At 44.0% G+C, this 15689-nt stretch overlaps 1 protein-coding gene and 1 long non-coding RNA gene across 2 annotated transcripts in view; one reads left to right on the forward strand and one right to left on the reverse strand.

Annotated features, from left to right (window-relative positions):
* The window catches only part of slc25a21 (solute carrier family 25 member 21), an 87472-nt gene that overhangs the window by 59608 nt on the left and 12175 nt on the right, over positions 1 to 15689 (forward strand). The window contains 2 exon segments of the mRNA XM_076300688.1: positions 7355 to 7438; positions 13172 to 13238. Of these exon segments, the coding sequence (XP_076156803.1) occupies positions 7355 to 7438; positions 13172 to 13238 (151 nt within the window).
* Positions 7320 to 9211, reverse strand: LOC143139872 (uncharacterized). The gene is made up of 2 exons (XR_012990469.1): positions 8989 to 9211; positions 7320 to 7485 (listed from the first exon to the last, which is right to left on the reverse strand). It is a non-coding gene; the product is annotated as an uncharacterized LOC143139872 (long non-coding RNA).

A 15689-nucleotide genomic window follows, 5' to 3' on the forward strand; every position in this document is an offset into this window, starting at 1 on the left:
GGGCTCAAAGCCCACTAGCGGAGTGGGGAGCTGGCCGAGCCTGTTAAAGCAGCACGAGGGCAGGTCAGACCCTCTCGCCTCACTCTGCCTCTGGTCAGCACACACACCTCCTCCATCTCCAACACTTCCTGTCTCCTCTTGTATACTCAACTCCTTTATCACTACCTCTCTTTCTCTCTCTCTTTCTCTATTCATCTTTTTCACATGCTCTCCTTATCACGTTTTTCCTCTTAGCTCTTCATGTCTGATTTTATCCTAACATCCTCTCTCACAGAAAGTGATGCTTAAGAGCTTGGCGCTGAGTGGAATATTAATTTATGCAAGAAATGTTAATTATTTATTTATCAATGCAACCGTTTCGGTTGTTGTGACAGCAATTGTCTGAACAGATGTATATATTTTTACTTTGAAAAAAATATATCCACACACACACTTTCACAATTGACATGTAAAATATCAAGTTTCAGAGTAAAAGCTCTGTGGGGTTTACCAGTTGATTTGTGGTGGCCACGTTGGGCCAACTCTGTGTTTAGTGGCCATGGGCCATCAGGTCATGACCAGTGTCTGGTCAAAGCTTCTCCTCGTCTTGGCAGGCCTCCCTTTCTCCTGACATCTCTCCTTTCATCTGTGTTCTCCAATCCCTCCCTCTGTCGCGTCCTCTCTTCTCATCTTCTTGTATCTTGTAACATGTATATATATGTATGTGTGTATGTGTGTGTGTGTGTGTGTGTGTGTGTGTGTGTGTGCGTATATGTATTTATTTGTAAAGGTATATGTATGTTGTAGGGCTTTCTATGTTTTCACTGTTAGGAAGAGCTGGGACATTATCAGGTTAGAGTGGAATGTTGGAATCTGATACAAGCAAGAACACAAGTCCTATACGAGTGCTTCAGCTACCGTCAAGAAAGAGCACATGTGCATTCTGTTTCACCGTGACCAGTACCTCCATATGTGTCTTTATATTTGTTTCCTCATGGCTCCCATTCAGGCCAACAGCCAATCTGACAATCAAACACAGACAGTAGCAGAGCCATCACCTCAGGCCGCTGGGTCAGCTCTGTGTACAGACGCACAGTCCTCAGGAGACCTGCTACATTAGAACAGCCGTGACTGGCCCTGCAGCTGCCTGAAGAAAAAACAGGGGGCCACTTTGATGTGAGGAAATGGCAAAGGGATGAGCAAGGCTCCCCCCAGCGTCAGCAGGCAGCCCGAAGGGCCCTGGTCATGCCGAGACAGCTGAGGACAGCGACTGACCCCAGTGACCTCTGGGCCTGAAACTCGAGCCCTTGAGTTACTACTTCTCCACTGCCCCCTGCCTACATTGACCAGGCCATGGAAAAACACGCTGCGAAAAAGTAAAGAGAGAGAAACAGAGGTAGAGAGAGAGAGAGAGAGAGAAAAAAAGGTGGAAGGGGTGGACAACGTAGAATGCCAGGAGGCGTCCAAATGGCGCGAGAGACAAACGAGTTCTCATCAAGTCCTTTATGACGTCCTTAAAATGGGCCATTGCAGCTCACTGGGACATTATTATTTATCATGCACGTGATCGCGCCCTGTTTGCATTTGTGTGGTTGTAGTGACACCCTCATCCACACAGCCTGTTTTAAGTTTGGCTTGTAATGGGACATGGCAAGCAACGCAACAGGAGGTTTCACAGGTCCATACCTGATCCTGTGGGCCCATGCTTCCATACCATCTCAGATCCCAGACCAGGTTTGTTTCTAATGATAACGCCGATCAGTTTTGCATTCATTGTCAAAATGTGAACAATGGTTAGTCACTTACATGAACATTCCACAGTTTCGGACCTCAGTCGGGACTCAGACAGACATTACATTACATTACATTACATTACATTACATTACATTACATTACATTACATTACATTTAGCAGACACTTCTTGACCAAAGTGACTTACATATGTCAGCTATATTACAAGGGATCACATTGTCCCCGGAGCAACTTGGGGTTAAGTGCCTTGCTCAAGGGCACAACGGTGGAAGCCGGGAATTGAACCGACAACTTTCAGGCTACTGCATGCTAGCCCAGCTCCTTAACCACTACACTACCACCGCCCCAGAATAAGTCCACTCACTTATTCTACTTTTTTTACGAAACAAATTGTCAGGATAAGTATATTTGTGCCAAGCCTCTGGAATGGACATGAAGACGATATTGAATCCTGATGTATTCTGCTGACTCTTGTTAGCTGGCTGAGTAGTTGTAGTCATGGTGGACTGGACCGTGGCCCTGTAAGGGATCAGGCCTGTCCTCCTCCCCGCGCCTCTTTGACCTGGGCTGGCCATGACCCAGCCTCCCTGGGTGCAGGGGGAACCTGTGGAGTGGCTGAAACCCAACCTGGCCTGGCTCAGACCAGACCCAGGCTACCCGCCGGGTCATCAGCGCCAGGCTTTTATCACTTCCCGTCCCCCTGTATCTCCCCTCTCGCCCCAGCCCACCAACCCTCTTTATCTGTGTGCCCTTTTCTGACTCCTTCAGACGCACTCGAGCGCCTCTTCATCTCTCTGTCCTGCCCCTCTTTAGGACTTGCTCCAGTTTCATGTGTTACCCTCTGGACACTACATGTATCACTTAGTCTCTCTCCCTAATTCAGCTCTCTCTCTCTCTCCCTCCCTCCCTCTCTCTCTCCCTCTCACTCTCTCTCTTTCTTTTCATGTGTTACCCTCTGGACACTACATGTATCACTTAGTCTCTCTCCCTAATTCAGCTCTCTCTCTCCCTCCCTCCCTCTCTCTCTCTCTTCCTCTCACTCTCCCTCTTTCCAATTCACCATTCTCTCTCTCTGTCATTCTGTTTTAATGTGAACATGATTAATTACAAAGAATCCAACGCATAAGATTGCCTTACACACTTCAGCTCTGCGAGTAGCCTTCAGATTAGTGGCCGGGCGACCCTTCGTTGGCGTGCCCCTCATCCGTGATGGATTGCGTTGGTTCCTACTGCTTCCTCTCCCCTTCAGAGTGAGCTAATGTTCTGGTCCAGCCCACTCATTAAGATGGCGTCAGCGCCGAGTGTTTGGTTTGGGGCCTATCTAACGCGCAGAGAGGAGAGGAGCGCGGGTGTGATTGGGGCCATGTTGGATCATTTAGGTTAGGCGAGCTTTTAACCCACCATACCAGTTCCTATGCACTTCTGCCATCTTTATGATCCTGCTCATTAAAATTAACTATCTGGCTGTAAAAAATAGATTTTCTTTTAATGCTGCCTTCTGGATTCTCTTACGTGGCGGATTGCGGGTGAAAACAGGCTTTGCCCCGTGTTCTCCCGATCACAATTTTCTTGGCCCTCTTGCTCTTCTGGAGGGGACTCTCTGGACTAAAATCACACTTGCTTTGCTTCAGATACTTTTTTATTGTTTTCATGTACAAAGATATAATTGTTTTTGAGTTAGGGTAGAAGGTATGGGAGCACTGCAGGTTGACGCAGAAAATCCCATGAAAATTTTAATGGCTGAAAACATGCCTTTTATGTTGATTATGTTGACACCGTTTCTATTCTGTTCATGACTCATTATTTCGCTAATATGAGATTACCTCAGTTGAAACACTTTTATGTGATCAGTGCAGTAATTTTGACCCCTTGACACTGTCCTGTAGCTGGGGGAATACCTTTATTTTTAACGAGGCAAATTTAAGAGACTCTTTAAACCGTTCGGCCTGCCCCTTTAAAAACCCCGGCCAATCAAACCCGAAGCCTTTTGATCAACCCAGTCCCCCCTCTCCCCAGCCTCCCCCAGGCCCTTTTCTCTTTTTAACACCATCATTATTGGGGCTCACCCATCCTCTTGTCCTGTCGCCCTGTTTTCTGGGGGGACCTGAACTGCAGGGGCCACTCCCTGCGGGCCCCTAGAGGGCCACGGCCTCCTGCGCCCTCTCCACCCCTTGGCCCCTGAAACATCACGCTGCTCTCTATAAAATAACACATCCAAAGGAGGGAGGGCGCCAGCTCCCTTCCCCCAATACCCCCCCCCCAACCCCAACCCAACACCCACTGCCTACCCCATCCCACCTCACCCCTGCACCCCACCCCCACATCACTCATTTGCCTCAGCCCCTGTGCCCGGCTGCCCATTCCGCCCTTGTGCCTTTTATTGGGCGCGCTGGGTCAGGTGGAGACTGGGGGTAGGTGTGAGTGCTGCTGCTGGTCGGGTGGGGGTATTTATCTAGGCCCGGAGCGTTCCTCTCCCCCCGGCTCCCAGAAGCTCTGAGGCCGCCTGGCCTCTCCTTCACCCTCACCTGGGCGACCGCGGGACCCGCGCCCGACCCATAAAAGCAGGGCTGCTGGGAACTGTGGCGCGGTGCAGATGAACTCACGGCTGTCATCACGCTGGTGTATATCTGCTGCGATGCTGACAGGATGCCGAGAGAGGGACTGATGGTTATGAAGCACCATGGCTTTCTCTGTTTGTCTCTCTTTCTCTCTTTCTCTCTCTTTCTCCTTTTCTCTCTCTCTCTCTCTCTCTAACTCTGTTTCTCTCTCTCCTTCTGTCTCTATCTGTCTTTGTCTCTTCATTTCTTTCTCTTTTTCCCCCATTTTCTCTTTCTTCCTCTCCCATCTGCCGTTTCCTCCATCTGCTGAGTTTACAACAGGACACCATGCTTCCAAGGTCTGAAGTGCGGAGCCAATAAAAGCAGACATCCAGCATCCACGTCGCTCTCCTGGGCACCCACAGGCTGTCTGAGTGCTGAGACACAGGCTGCCTTATCTGTCAGTGGGAGCCCACATAGGGACTGATCATAGGGTGTAAACCAGTAAACCTCGGCTTGCTTTTCTGTGTGTGTGTGTGTGTGTGTGTGTGTGTGTGTGTGTGTGTTTGGTACCTCTGAAAGCTCAGGGGCTCAAAGTAGTCATCTTGTCTCTCAAGGCTACCAGGTTCCACCCATCTTCTCATCTTCTCTTCTCTCTCTCTCAGTCTCTTTTTTTCTCTCTCTCTCTCTCTTTTGCTCGCTCTTTCCCCCCTGCCTGTTCTCTTTTTTTACCTTAGGCAGGACCATTTTATGATGGGGTAGGCAAGGGCCACAAGGAAATGAGTTGACCCCGGGGTCAGGAGGCAAAGCAGAGGGGCAGGAGAGCGGCATGGCACGGCCCTGCCATTGCTCCACCGAAGACTGGATGGAGTCGCAGTGAGGGAGAAACAGAGAGAGGGAGCGAATGCAAGAGCAGAGAATAATGGACAGTAACAAAGGAGGAATGAATAGCTTAAAAGAAGAGAGAGAGAGAGAGAGAGAGAGAGAGAGAGAGAGAGAGAGAGAGAAAGTGTGTGCATGAGAGAGAGAGAAGAGAGATGGTGAGAGACTGGACATGAGGTAGACATCTTCCAAAAGCCTTCTTGCATCTCTTGACCCTCCAGTCATGTGCCTTTAATTACGCTAGATTTAAATTTGTTTACAAGCCCCACTGCTCTTAAATCTTCCGGGTCTGTGCCCCCCTGGCTACCACTGAAACCACCATGACCCCCTCCCCACACCCAACTCCAACTTTCTGATGGCCTCATACCATAATATCCAGTGTCCCCCCCCCACCCCCCAAACGTCAGCTTTGTTCTTGTCCCTGCTCCTCTTCTCTACCTTCCTTGAAAATGATACCTGACCAAAACTCGTGTTCTTTTTACTAGGTTTCAGTCACAGGTTCAGTGATATATGTCGATCCACTATATTCGATTCTTTCAGAGACACCCTGGGTGGATAGCGGAGCGATATAAAAGGTTGCCTCACCCCATTGGCCCTCCACCTCCCCTCGGCTGGAACCATGGGCCCTTTATGGCCCCATCAGGCACCCGCTTGGACGACTAAGTGCTGACCTCCTGACCCGGCAGTCAAAGCCATATGAGGAAGAATCTTTCCTCCTGCCCTACACACACATACTCGCACTGATACGCGCGCGCGCGCACACACACACACACACACACACACACACACACACACACACACACACACACACACACACACACACACACACACACACACACACACACACACACACACACACACACACACACACACACACACACACACACACAGATGCACACACATTCTCATCTCTCCCAGTCCCTCCTACTTTCTTGCTCTCCATTAATATTAATAATAATAATAATAATAATAACAATAAAGCTGTGGTAAGAAGAAGGGATGAAACCTTTAATTAATCTAATTACATGAGAAATGTCTCTGTGGTATCAAGTAACATTTACTTCTCCGTTCATTTTGTTCATTTTCTTCCATTTAATGTCCATTTAAAGTCTTCCATTTAATATGAAAGACAATATACCATACACTGCACAGTACTAATCAGCCCCCATTTTCCAAGACTCACTCAGAAAACACACACACACTCTCACACACTATCTATTACCCTCCTTCACCACCATGTTAAAACATTTACACACCCAGAGACAAAGACTCACAAACACACAGTCACGCACAAACACCAATTACTGTCCCTCATCACCACATTAAAACATTTACACACACACACACACACACACACACACACACACACACACACACACACACACACACACACACACACATACACACACAATCCTTACTCACATTCTCCACTTAAAAACATTTACACAGCGCTTGGTAACCTTTATTGGCAAGTTACTGGGCTGTTTTTGCTGCAATAACAACAAAAAAAGGGCTCTCAACCTGTTCAATCATATTAAAGGTTTACACGTTGCTGAAGAGCTGTAACCGCCAGGTTACTGGCCTGTTCACCCGCCGCCTCACACCCTCGGCGACACGCAAGAGGCCGGCACGTAGCGCTCACCCGCTAATTGGAGAAGGAGAGGGTTAAGTAAATGTTTGACTTCTCCCACGTTCAAGAGGGGCTTGTGGCGGGTGCCTCCGGAAGAACAGTCACCAGAGAAGGAAGGAGGAGAAGAAGAGAGTGAGGGATCGGAGAGAGGAGTGGTGTGGTGTAATGTCGTGGGTGTAACGTGGTGTCTTCTGCAGTGGGCCTTTTGTGGTGCTGTGGGGGAGTACAGATTTGCTAGTTGTACTTCAATGATGCACCACTCAGAAAGGTTGTACTTCAGTGATGCCCCAATCAGAAAGGTTGTACTTCAGTGATGCACCAATCAGAAAGGTTGCAATTGTGGATAATAAATTAAATAGATTAGTGATTAACAACATTCCATCCTTGCAATCAACATGCCATCAGATAATTCAGATGAGGTCAAAATACGGTATAATCCTCTCATATAATCCTAAGTCTCATTGACTCTAACAATACCTTTTCAGTAGCTTCACATCTGCTTTTCAGGTGACTGTAAAAGTATAGAATACTAAAAAAATAGTTTCATTAAATCATGTTTATTTCTAATGTCAGGTTTCAGCTCCAGAGAGGGACGAGTGATCCCAACAGCTACAGGAGCTTAGGACACTGCTTCAGCACCATCTTCCGCAACGAAGGGTAAGCTCCACACCTCCAACTCCTCCACACCCCTTACTCTGGCAGAGCTACCAACAGAAACACAAAAAGTACAAATTACCTTTGTTTGAAATAGAGATGTGATGAGATGTTATGAGGTGTGTGTGTGTGTGTGTGTGTGTGTGTGTGTGTGTGTGTGTGTGTGTGTGTGAGTGTTGCTGTTCCATGGAAGGGCATATACAGTGTACATTTAATTTATAATAAAATAACTTTACATTACAAATTACTGGTCGGACCTGCCCTGCTTAATGTGAAATGGTAACTGATGTTTGGAAACAATGGGGTTTTTGATGTGTGATGTTTTTCTCTGCAAGTCTCTGTACTGTTTAGCCAACGGCTGGCCTTGTTAATTAAATTTCTAATCAAGTAATCTAACAACTATTTGGACTTACTTGATTGGAAATATGCCATTGAGAAAAAAAAATTATGTTTTAATTAACATTCACTAGCACATTAGGATTTGTAGTTATTTCAATTGTGTGTACAATATGTATGTGAGTATATATTCCAATGTATCCACAGCCAGTCATTAAATCAAAAGTTTAGCTTATGGTCATAGACCCCTCCATCAGGCCTTATTTTACTAAACACATAGACAATTTTAGATATAATTTGTGTTTTTTCAGTTTATGTTTATAATTTCACTTTTGTAGTGAAATATTCTCTGGTACCCGTCTAATTCGGTCTCTTCTCAGATCCATATCCTTGGCTTCTCGGCCTCTATTTTTTATGATAGATTTGTATGAATGTTTAAAATGTTATAATGAAGTAATGACATTTAATTGAGTATGAACGTCAGCTCATGGTCATACACTACCCCCCAAAACAGACAGACAGACACACACACACACACACACACTAAGATCCACACACCACAAACACCAGATCTTCTTTCCTTTCACCCAATTATCACTTGTTCAAGGGTGTGATGGCTGCCCAGTTGCCTGTGGTGGATTAACCACCAGCCTGAAGCACTTACAACTTACACAAATTCCACAGCCTGGGCGCACTTATTATTAAAAATAAACTTTTCCCTGGTAGCAGTCTCTCTCTCTCTCTCTCTGTCTCTCTCTCTCTTTCTCTCTCTCTCTTTCTCTCTCTCTCTCTCTCTCACTCTCTCTCTCTCTCCTTTTTCTCCCTCCTTCCTTCCCTTTTCCTCTCCTCTACCCCTCCTTGGTCTGTTTGAAAGGAAATGTGAGCCTCAAAGCTTCAACAAGCAATTAGTGCAAAAATGGAAAATGACTACTGTGGCAAATGTTAGCAAAACCCTTAGGTTTTGAAAGATAATATTTAAAAGGAAAAAAAGCTTGCCTGTTTGACACCTGGCTGTCTTGCATAATGTTTTACGACCGTATGCCGGTGAACTCTAGAATCGTACCATCCTCTTTTAAGGGAGACTGACACATTTTTGTTGAAATACTGTTACTTAAACATTCATACTTTTTTTTTGCTTTACATGCATAAATCATATATGGTTTAAATATAACCAATTACAGACCATAGACACATATATAAGCACTATGTTAGTTTACATGTTTAAGAAGATAAAGCTGGTTTTCTCACGTCCCCTTGGGTTTAGAACTCCTACCTCGGTCTGTTTGCTGAAGGCAGTGTGAAGATGATGGCTCATGGAGGACAGCAATATTTGTAGATGAAGCATGCAGGCATGTTTACAAGGACCCATGAAGGTGACTTAGGACAGGGGCATTTCTCACAGCCAGCAGAAATAAAGAAAAAAGTAGAAAGAGAGGCAATCTTTCCATGACGATCGCTAGAATACATGTTGAAAGGATCTCTCCACCATCATGGCTACAGGACTTAGAGACATGCAAAGAACATGTTTCATTTCAGCAAGTTTTAATTGTTTAAACATGGGTAAAGACGACAGGTGAGCAAGCTTTGTAGCTCCCGCCAGGGATGCTACTGGATTTTGTTTAGTTAGCTTGATTTGTTTAATTTGTGGTTTTCTTTCCTTCCTTGTGGCTTGTCAAAATTGTGGCCAGGCCAGAGAAATGGTTTTTATGAAAATCGGAAGCAAATGATGAGCGCACACACACACACACACACACACACACACACACACACACACACAAGCACATGTACGTGTAGATGTACGCATGAGTGCAAACTTACACACAGGTGGGCCCGGCAATAGCCCAAACAAGGGACAGCAGATTTGTGTACAAGATCTAAGAAGCGCTTAAAACACGTGTGTTTTACACTGTGTGCTTAACAAAACAGTAGTCAAATGAGAACAGTCAAATGGGTTTCCAGATAGACTAGTCACAAAAAAAATTTAGCTTTAGTTTTTCACCTGGCGACAGTCGCCGCTGACCACACCCGGGAAATTTGTGGCTTCCATTTTTGCATCTGGCTGTGTGTTTGTAGAGGGGGATGTGGTGGAGCAGTGGGGGTGTTCTTCCGTTACGCTTTCAAAGAAACATTCATACAGACATACACACACACAAACACACAAACTCCCACATATTCACATATACCCACACACATACACACACACACATACACACACACAAATAGGTAACAACAATGCCTGATTCAGTGGCCTGTGTAAGTATGTGATACCAAACTCTTATATTGTCACTCAACCAGAACTAAGGCTTGTCATCCCAGTAGCACTCCTACTGTAGCTGGTATCAAGTTAATGTGTCATCTGATCACATTTGTCATACTAATTAGCTAAGGGTCAGGAGCTGTGCTGACCACAGTGGCAGCCTTTGTAAACTTGTAGATCCACACCCTCAGCGTACGTTATCACCCAATCGCATTCAAACAGAAACAATAATATTTACACCTTGGCCAAATCAGCCGAGAACATCTGTGTCTTCCAGCGAAACATGTTTCCACAATACAGCACTGGAAGTTCATCCACCAGTCACGCTATACTATCCTGTTCATATACACGTGTACACATACAGTATAAACACACACACACACACACACACACACACAAGGTATGATCTTAAGTTTGTTGATGTTTTACCATACAGTCCTAAACAGTGTGGTGGTGGTTGTGCTGATGCAGTAAACCCCACTTGCGCAAGGGCTTAGTCAGCCTGAAACCACTTACCCGTCCCGTCTGTAGAATGAATGAAGTACATCACAGAAGTACATCAGTTATTGTTCCACTGTTCTCTCTAAAAACACGTTATCTCACATACACCTAATGCTTATATTGAATGCAACTTGAGTGATGACATTATACATTATACTGAGGATAATTGGTCTTTATTAAGGGAAGAGAGGTAAATGAGTTCCTATGAGTATAGAGCAAAGGACTGTCGGTACATTACAATGAAATCAGTGATGGATAGCAGGTTTATTTTTTCATTACTTTATATACAGTTGAATTGTGATTCCTTGCATTGAAATTCACAGTAGCTGCTTAAGGTTTTTTTTATTTATTTTTTAGATATAATACCATTTACATGTATTCATTTAGCAGACACTTTTCATCCAAAGTGACTTTCAGACTTTCAGTCAATTCTGTTACAAGGGACTAAATTGTCCCTGGTGCAACTTGGGGTTACCTGTGCCTTGCTCAAGGGCACAATGGAGGAAACCAGGTACTGAACCTCAACTCCATTCAGGCTAATGCATGCTAGCCCAGCACCTCACTACGCTACCACCACCCCAAGCGTTTGCGAACATTTGTTTACATAACAGGTTGCGTTGTAAAATAAATCTTGCCTCATTGCTACACGCACAGGCCGTATGTGTGTTACTAGAGAATCTCCACTTGCGCTCACACCACAGAATTCAGACCCAGAGTCATAAATAAAGCCTTGCAGGCTCACATTCTGCGCCTAAACTTTCGCCCCTAATGCTTATATGAATATCTCATCTTGAGTATGCGTCACACTAATTTTTGAGGACGTGCACAACCAACACACTAAACAGATGCTGGATATATGAGGCAGTCATAATGCATGCACTGGTAAAAGCAGCTATATCCCAGGTCTAACAAAGTACATCTGGTGTCATAGGTCATTTTAAATATAAACCAGCAGACACCAGCAGTTACTAAGAAAAGTATCCATGCAAATTTAAAATTTATCTTCATTGTGGTTTTTATAATCCCGGTTAGTCAAATACACTCCAACAGCTCAATTTGTTAAACCTGGGTCGCATCATGATCATCCCTCTAACCATCTTAAAATTATTTAAATGTTTAGAATTAAGGACAATTAAGTAATAGTCATGGAATTAATTCCATACTGTCATCATCTCTCTATCTGTTTTCCCAGGCACAAGGAGAAATGATGGATTTTGAACATTAGTTTGCATACCAATCAGAAGAAACGTTCCTCAGCCGTTGCCTTATCTGTTCATACACTGTAATTTAATCCTGTTCATCTCCTGTCATCCATTATCCAGTGTTCATCCCACACAATAGTGGTTTCTAGCAAACGTCACTCAAATTAATCAATTATGTTCCGCTGAACTCCAAATGATTTTTTTTTACCTCCAGAGAAAACAAAAATAGTTGGTAAGGGAGTTCATAGTCAGTGTTTCCAGATAACACAGGTGTTTCTAAAGAAGAAGGTGGAAAATCCAAAGCTCAAGCCCTTATTCTGTGCCCTCTGAATCACCATGATGTTTTTGTGGCTCTTGATTGACTGTTAACACCTCCTGCGGCCTGTAGTTTATGTCCCTGAAATCAGCTGGCATTTTATGTTTTGCAAATCTGATCAAAATCAGAATCAGAATCAGTTTTTATTGGCCAAGTATACTTACATATGCAAGGAGTAAAACATTCAATAGACAATAGTAATAAAGACACATACTGTACAATATAGACAACAATATACATAAAGGCACATGCATAATGCATTCAAAAGGCACATACATAATGCATTCTATTTAATACAGTTCTCTTGATTGTCATATGAACGCCTGAAATGTATTTAGAGTGTCTACTGACTTTGATTAAAAACTGAAGGATCTATTTTAGTAACAGAGTCCTGAGACTGTGAGAACATTAGGAATGATCGGACCTGTTCCCATGTTAAAAAAAAAAGATTAATGCGCGTACATAACCAAACTACCCAACCACTAGATGCACAGTAATAAAAGACAAACATGACCATATTAGTAACTGAGGAAGACCTTGTCTGTGAGATTTATGTGTTCAGCCTGGGAATAAACAGCCTCACCGATGTACAGGCTCACCATTTATTTTGTCAATAGTCCATCAGCGTCTGTGTGAAAGCACCCGGGTGAGCTGCTGTGCCTGCTGTGGCGTTCAGACCCAGTCCAACCTGTTCTTGTTCCTGACCACACACTGGCTACTGGAAACAATACACACTGTCACTTTGTTTCAAAGGAATCAGTAGTAGGAACTACTGTGCACACATCCTCTCTGTCTGCCTCTCTCTCTCTCTCTCTCTCTCTCTCTCTCTCTCTCTCTCTCTCTCTCTCTCTCTCTCTCTCTCTCCATGCGTGAGAGTGTGTGTGTTTTATGTGTGGTAACTTCTGACTCAATATTTTAACTCTCATCTTTTTGACTTTCCATTGTCTTCTAGCACATCTATGTGAAATTCAACACCACACAGAAACTTGAATCAACTTGAATAAGAAACAAGTTTGTCTGGCCATTGGAGCAGGACTATACAGATGCACACACACGCATGTCTCATTTCCTTGTAATGTACTTTATATGATCTGTTTGCTCTCTCTTTTTGCTTTCTTTGGCAGTGTGTATGGGTTTTATAAGGGAATCTTGCCACCTATCCTGGCAGAGACACCCAAAAGGGCAGTTAAGGTAAGCAAAGAAAATAATCCCTCATATATGGTGACTACATCAACAATCCTACCACTTTCCTGACACTTTCCTTTTTTGTGTTTGACAATAGTGTTACCCAGATTGTGGTTTTACATGTGGAAGTGTATTTGCTACACTAAATTGGGTTATTCCCTTGCACTAGGAGTGTTCATTTATAACATTCCAAGTAAACGCCTGTGTGAGGGACCCCAGAAGTGGGTGAACCACTAATACCTAACCGAGGGGTCCCCTCATATGGCTCACACACTGGGCACGCCTGAAAGTGTGAGCCGTAGATGGGGCCCTCAGGTTAAGTATTAGTGCTTCACCCACCTCTGGGGTCCATGCATGGGCGGATTATGAACTTTCGGGCCCCTGGGCCCAGATGTATTAAGGGCCCCCCACTAATTTTCGTATATATGTTGGAGGGGGGTTTGGGGGTCCTCCCCCAGAACATTTTTAACTTGTTTGATGTGATTTCCTGTATTCTGGTGCATTTTGGGGATGGCCAATACTAAATTCAATCAGATTCATAGCCTACATCCTGATTTGTTGATATTGAGGCAATGATTCCATGCAAAGGCTTGGGCTTCAGGGCCCCCTGACCCCTTGGGCCCCTGGGCCTGGGCCCAGTAGGCCCGTTCAGTAATCCATCCCTGGGTCCATGCCACAGGGGTCCACCTAACCTGGCAGACCTGCACATGGCTCACACACTCGGCATGCCTCCAGTGGCCTCACAGGAAGCCATTTCACTTCCAACACACCGTGTAGTGAAAGGAGGAAGCAGTCACCCCCTCAAAGCCTCAACACTGAGTCTACAGGCTAGATTGTATTTAACATGTGTCATCATGTAGCCTGGAGGACCAGACCCAATCTGAAAGATTAAGGGTCTGGCCACGAATAATTTAATGGCCCAACTCGAGGGGCGGCACGCATTTGAAAATCTCACTGCTCGCAATTGGATAACACTATACGATCAATGTTAACTGACCATGACTTCAATGGTTATGAATTCATGCATGAATTAATTCATGATTCATGTATTACTTCATATCTATATATCTCATGAATCTTCAGGAATTGACATGAGTTCATAGTTTGTCATTCGTGACCTCATACATGAACAGCACATCACCTAAAGCATTAGGTACGGTGGGCACATTATGATTTATTAAGCATGATCATGATTATTTCTTTTTCTGCCAAAAATGTGGTCATCACTGCTCAAATTCTGATCTGAACACAACTTTGCAGTTCTCAAAGTCAAAGTCAGCTTTATTGTCAATTTCTTCACATATACTAGAAATATACTAGAAATTGAAATTGCATTTCTCTATCCCACGGTGAAGAAGAAACAACGCAACAGATAAGACAAAAAGTACAACATTTTTAACACTAAACAATAAATAACAACAATGTCACAAGGCAAAATCACAAGACAAAAAACACAAGAATGTAACAGTTAGCTAAGAAATTTTACATGATGTGTTGTGATGGAGCAGAAAAATGTGCAAAAGTGCAATAATGCAAGAGATGTGTATTGTCAGAGTGCAAAATACTATATACAAAAATACAGCAGAAACTTTATTTCATTTAACTTTATTACAGAGTCCATAGTTTTGTGCAAAATGATGCTATAAACAAAAAAAACTCATGTCTCTAAACACATGTCATTATTCACCACTTTAGTTGAGGAGCCACAGACATGATGAACTCATAATGATGATAATAATAATAATAATAATAATAATAATAATAATAATAATACATTTAATTTAGATTTTGTTCATCTTTTCAAGGTACCCAAGGGCACTGTACAATAAGGTATAGGCATAAGAAGTACATATAGCAAGCAATCACATACATGGCTAGATTACACTGGCAGTATGGACAGTACATTCAGACAGGGACAATGAGAGAACAAGCATACAGGAAGGACACGGACACAGGCTGCACATGGATGCATGGATGCAATAAATGCAAAGATGCAGAGGTAGCATAAACACAATCAGAGGAGATGCAGTTAGTATACTGAGCACAAAGTGAATACCAAGTGTAGAGAAGAAGACCGAACAACAGGGAAAATAAAGAGGCAGTGCAAGGGCTGAGAGGAAAGCTAAGCTAAAAAGATGTGTTTTTAACTGAGTTTTAAAAGTGGATATTGTTGTGCTTTGGCACATTACAAGCAGCAGGGCATTCCACAGCTTAGGACCTGCCACACTGAAGGCCCTGTCACCCATGGAGTGAAGCCAAGATGTGGGAACTGCTAAAAAACATGTATCCATAGAGCTACGGGTGTGTGATTTCCGGTATGGGGTGAGGAGGTCTGATAGTTAGGATGGGACCAGATTATGTAGGGATTTATAGACAAGGAGAATAATTTTGTATTGAATGCGGTAGTGGACAGGAAGCCAATGCAACTGCTGAAGGATTGGAGTAATGTGATCCCAG

The sequence above is a fragment of the Alosa pseudoharengus genome, unplaced genomic scaffold, assembly GCF_046254945.1.
Source record: "Alosa pseudoharengus isolate Yale_2024_CS ecotype anadromous, Long Island Sound unplaced genomic scaffold, YU_APseudo_1.1 YU_APseudo_1.1_scf_22, whole genome shotgun sequence".
In the NCBI taxonomy this organism is placed as follows: Eukaryota; Metazoa; Chordata; class Actinopteri; order Clupeiformes; family Clupeidae; genus Alosa; species Alosa pseudoharengus.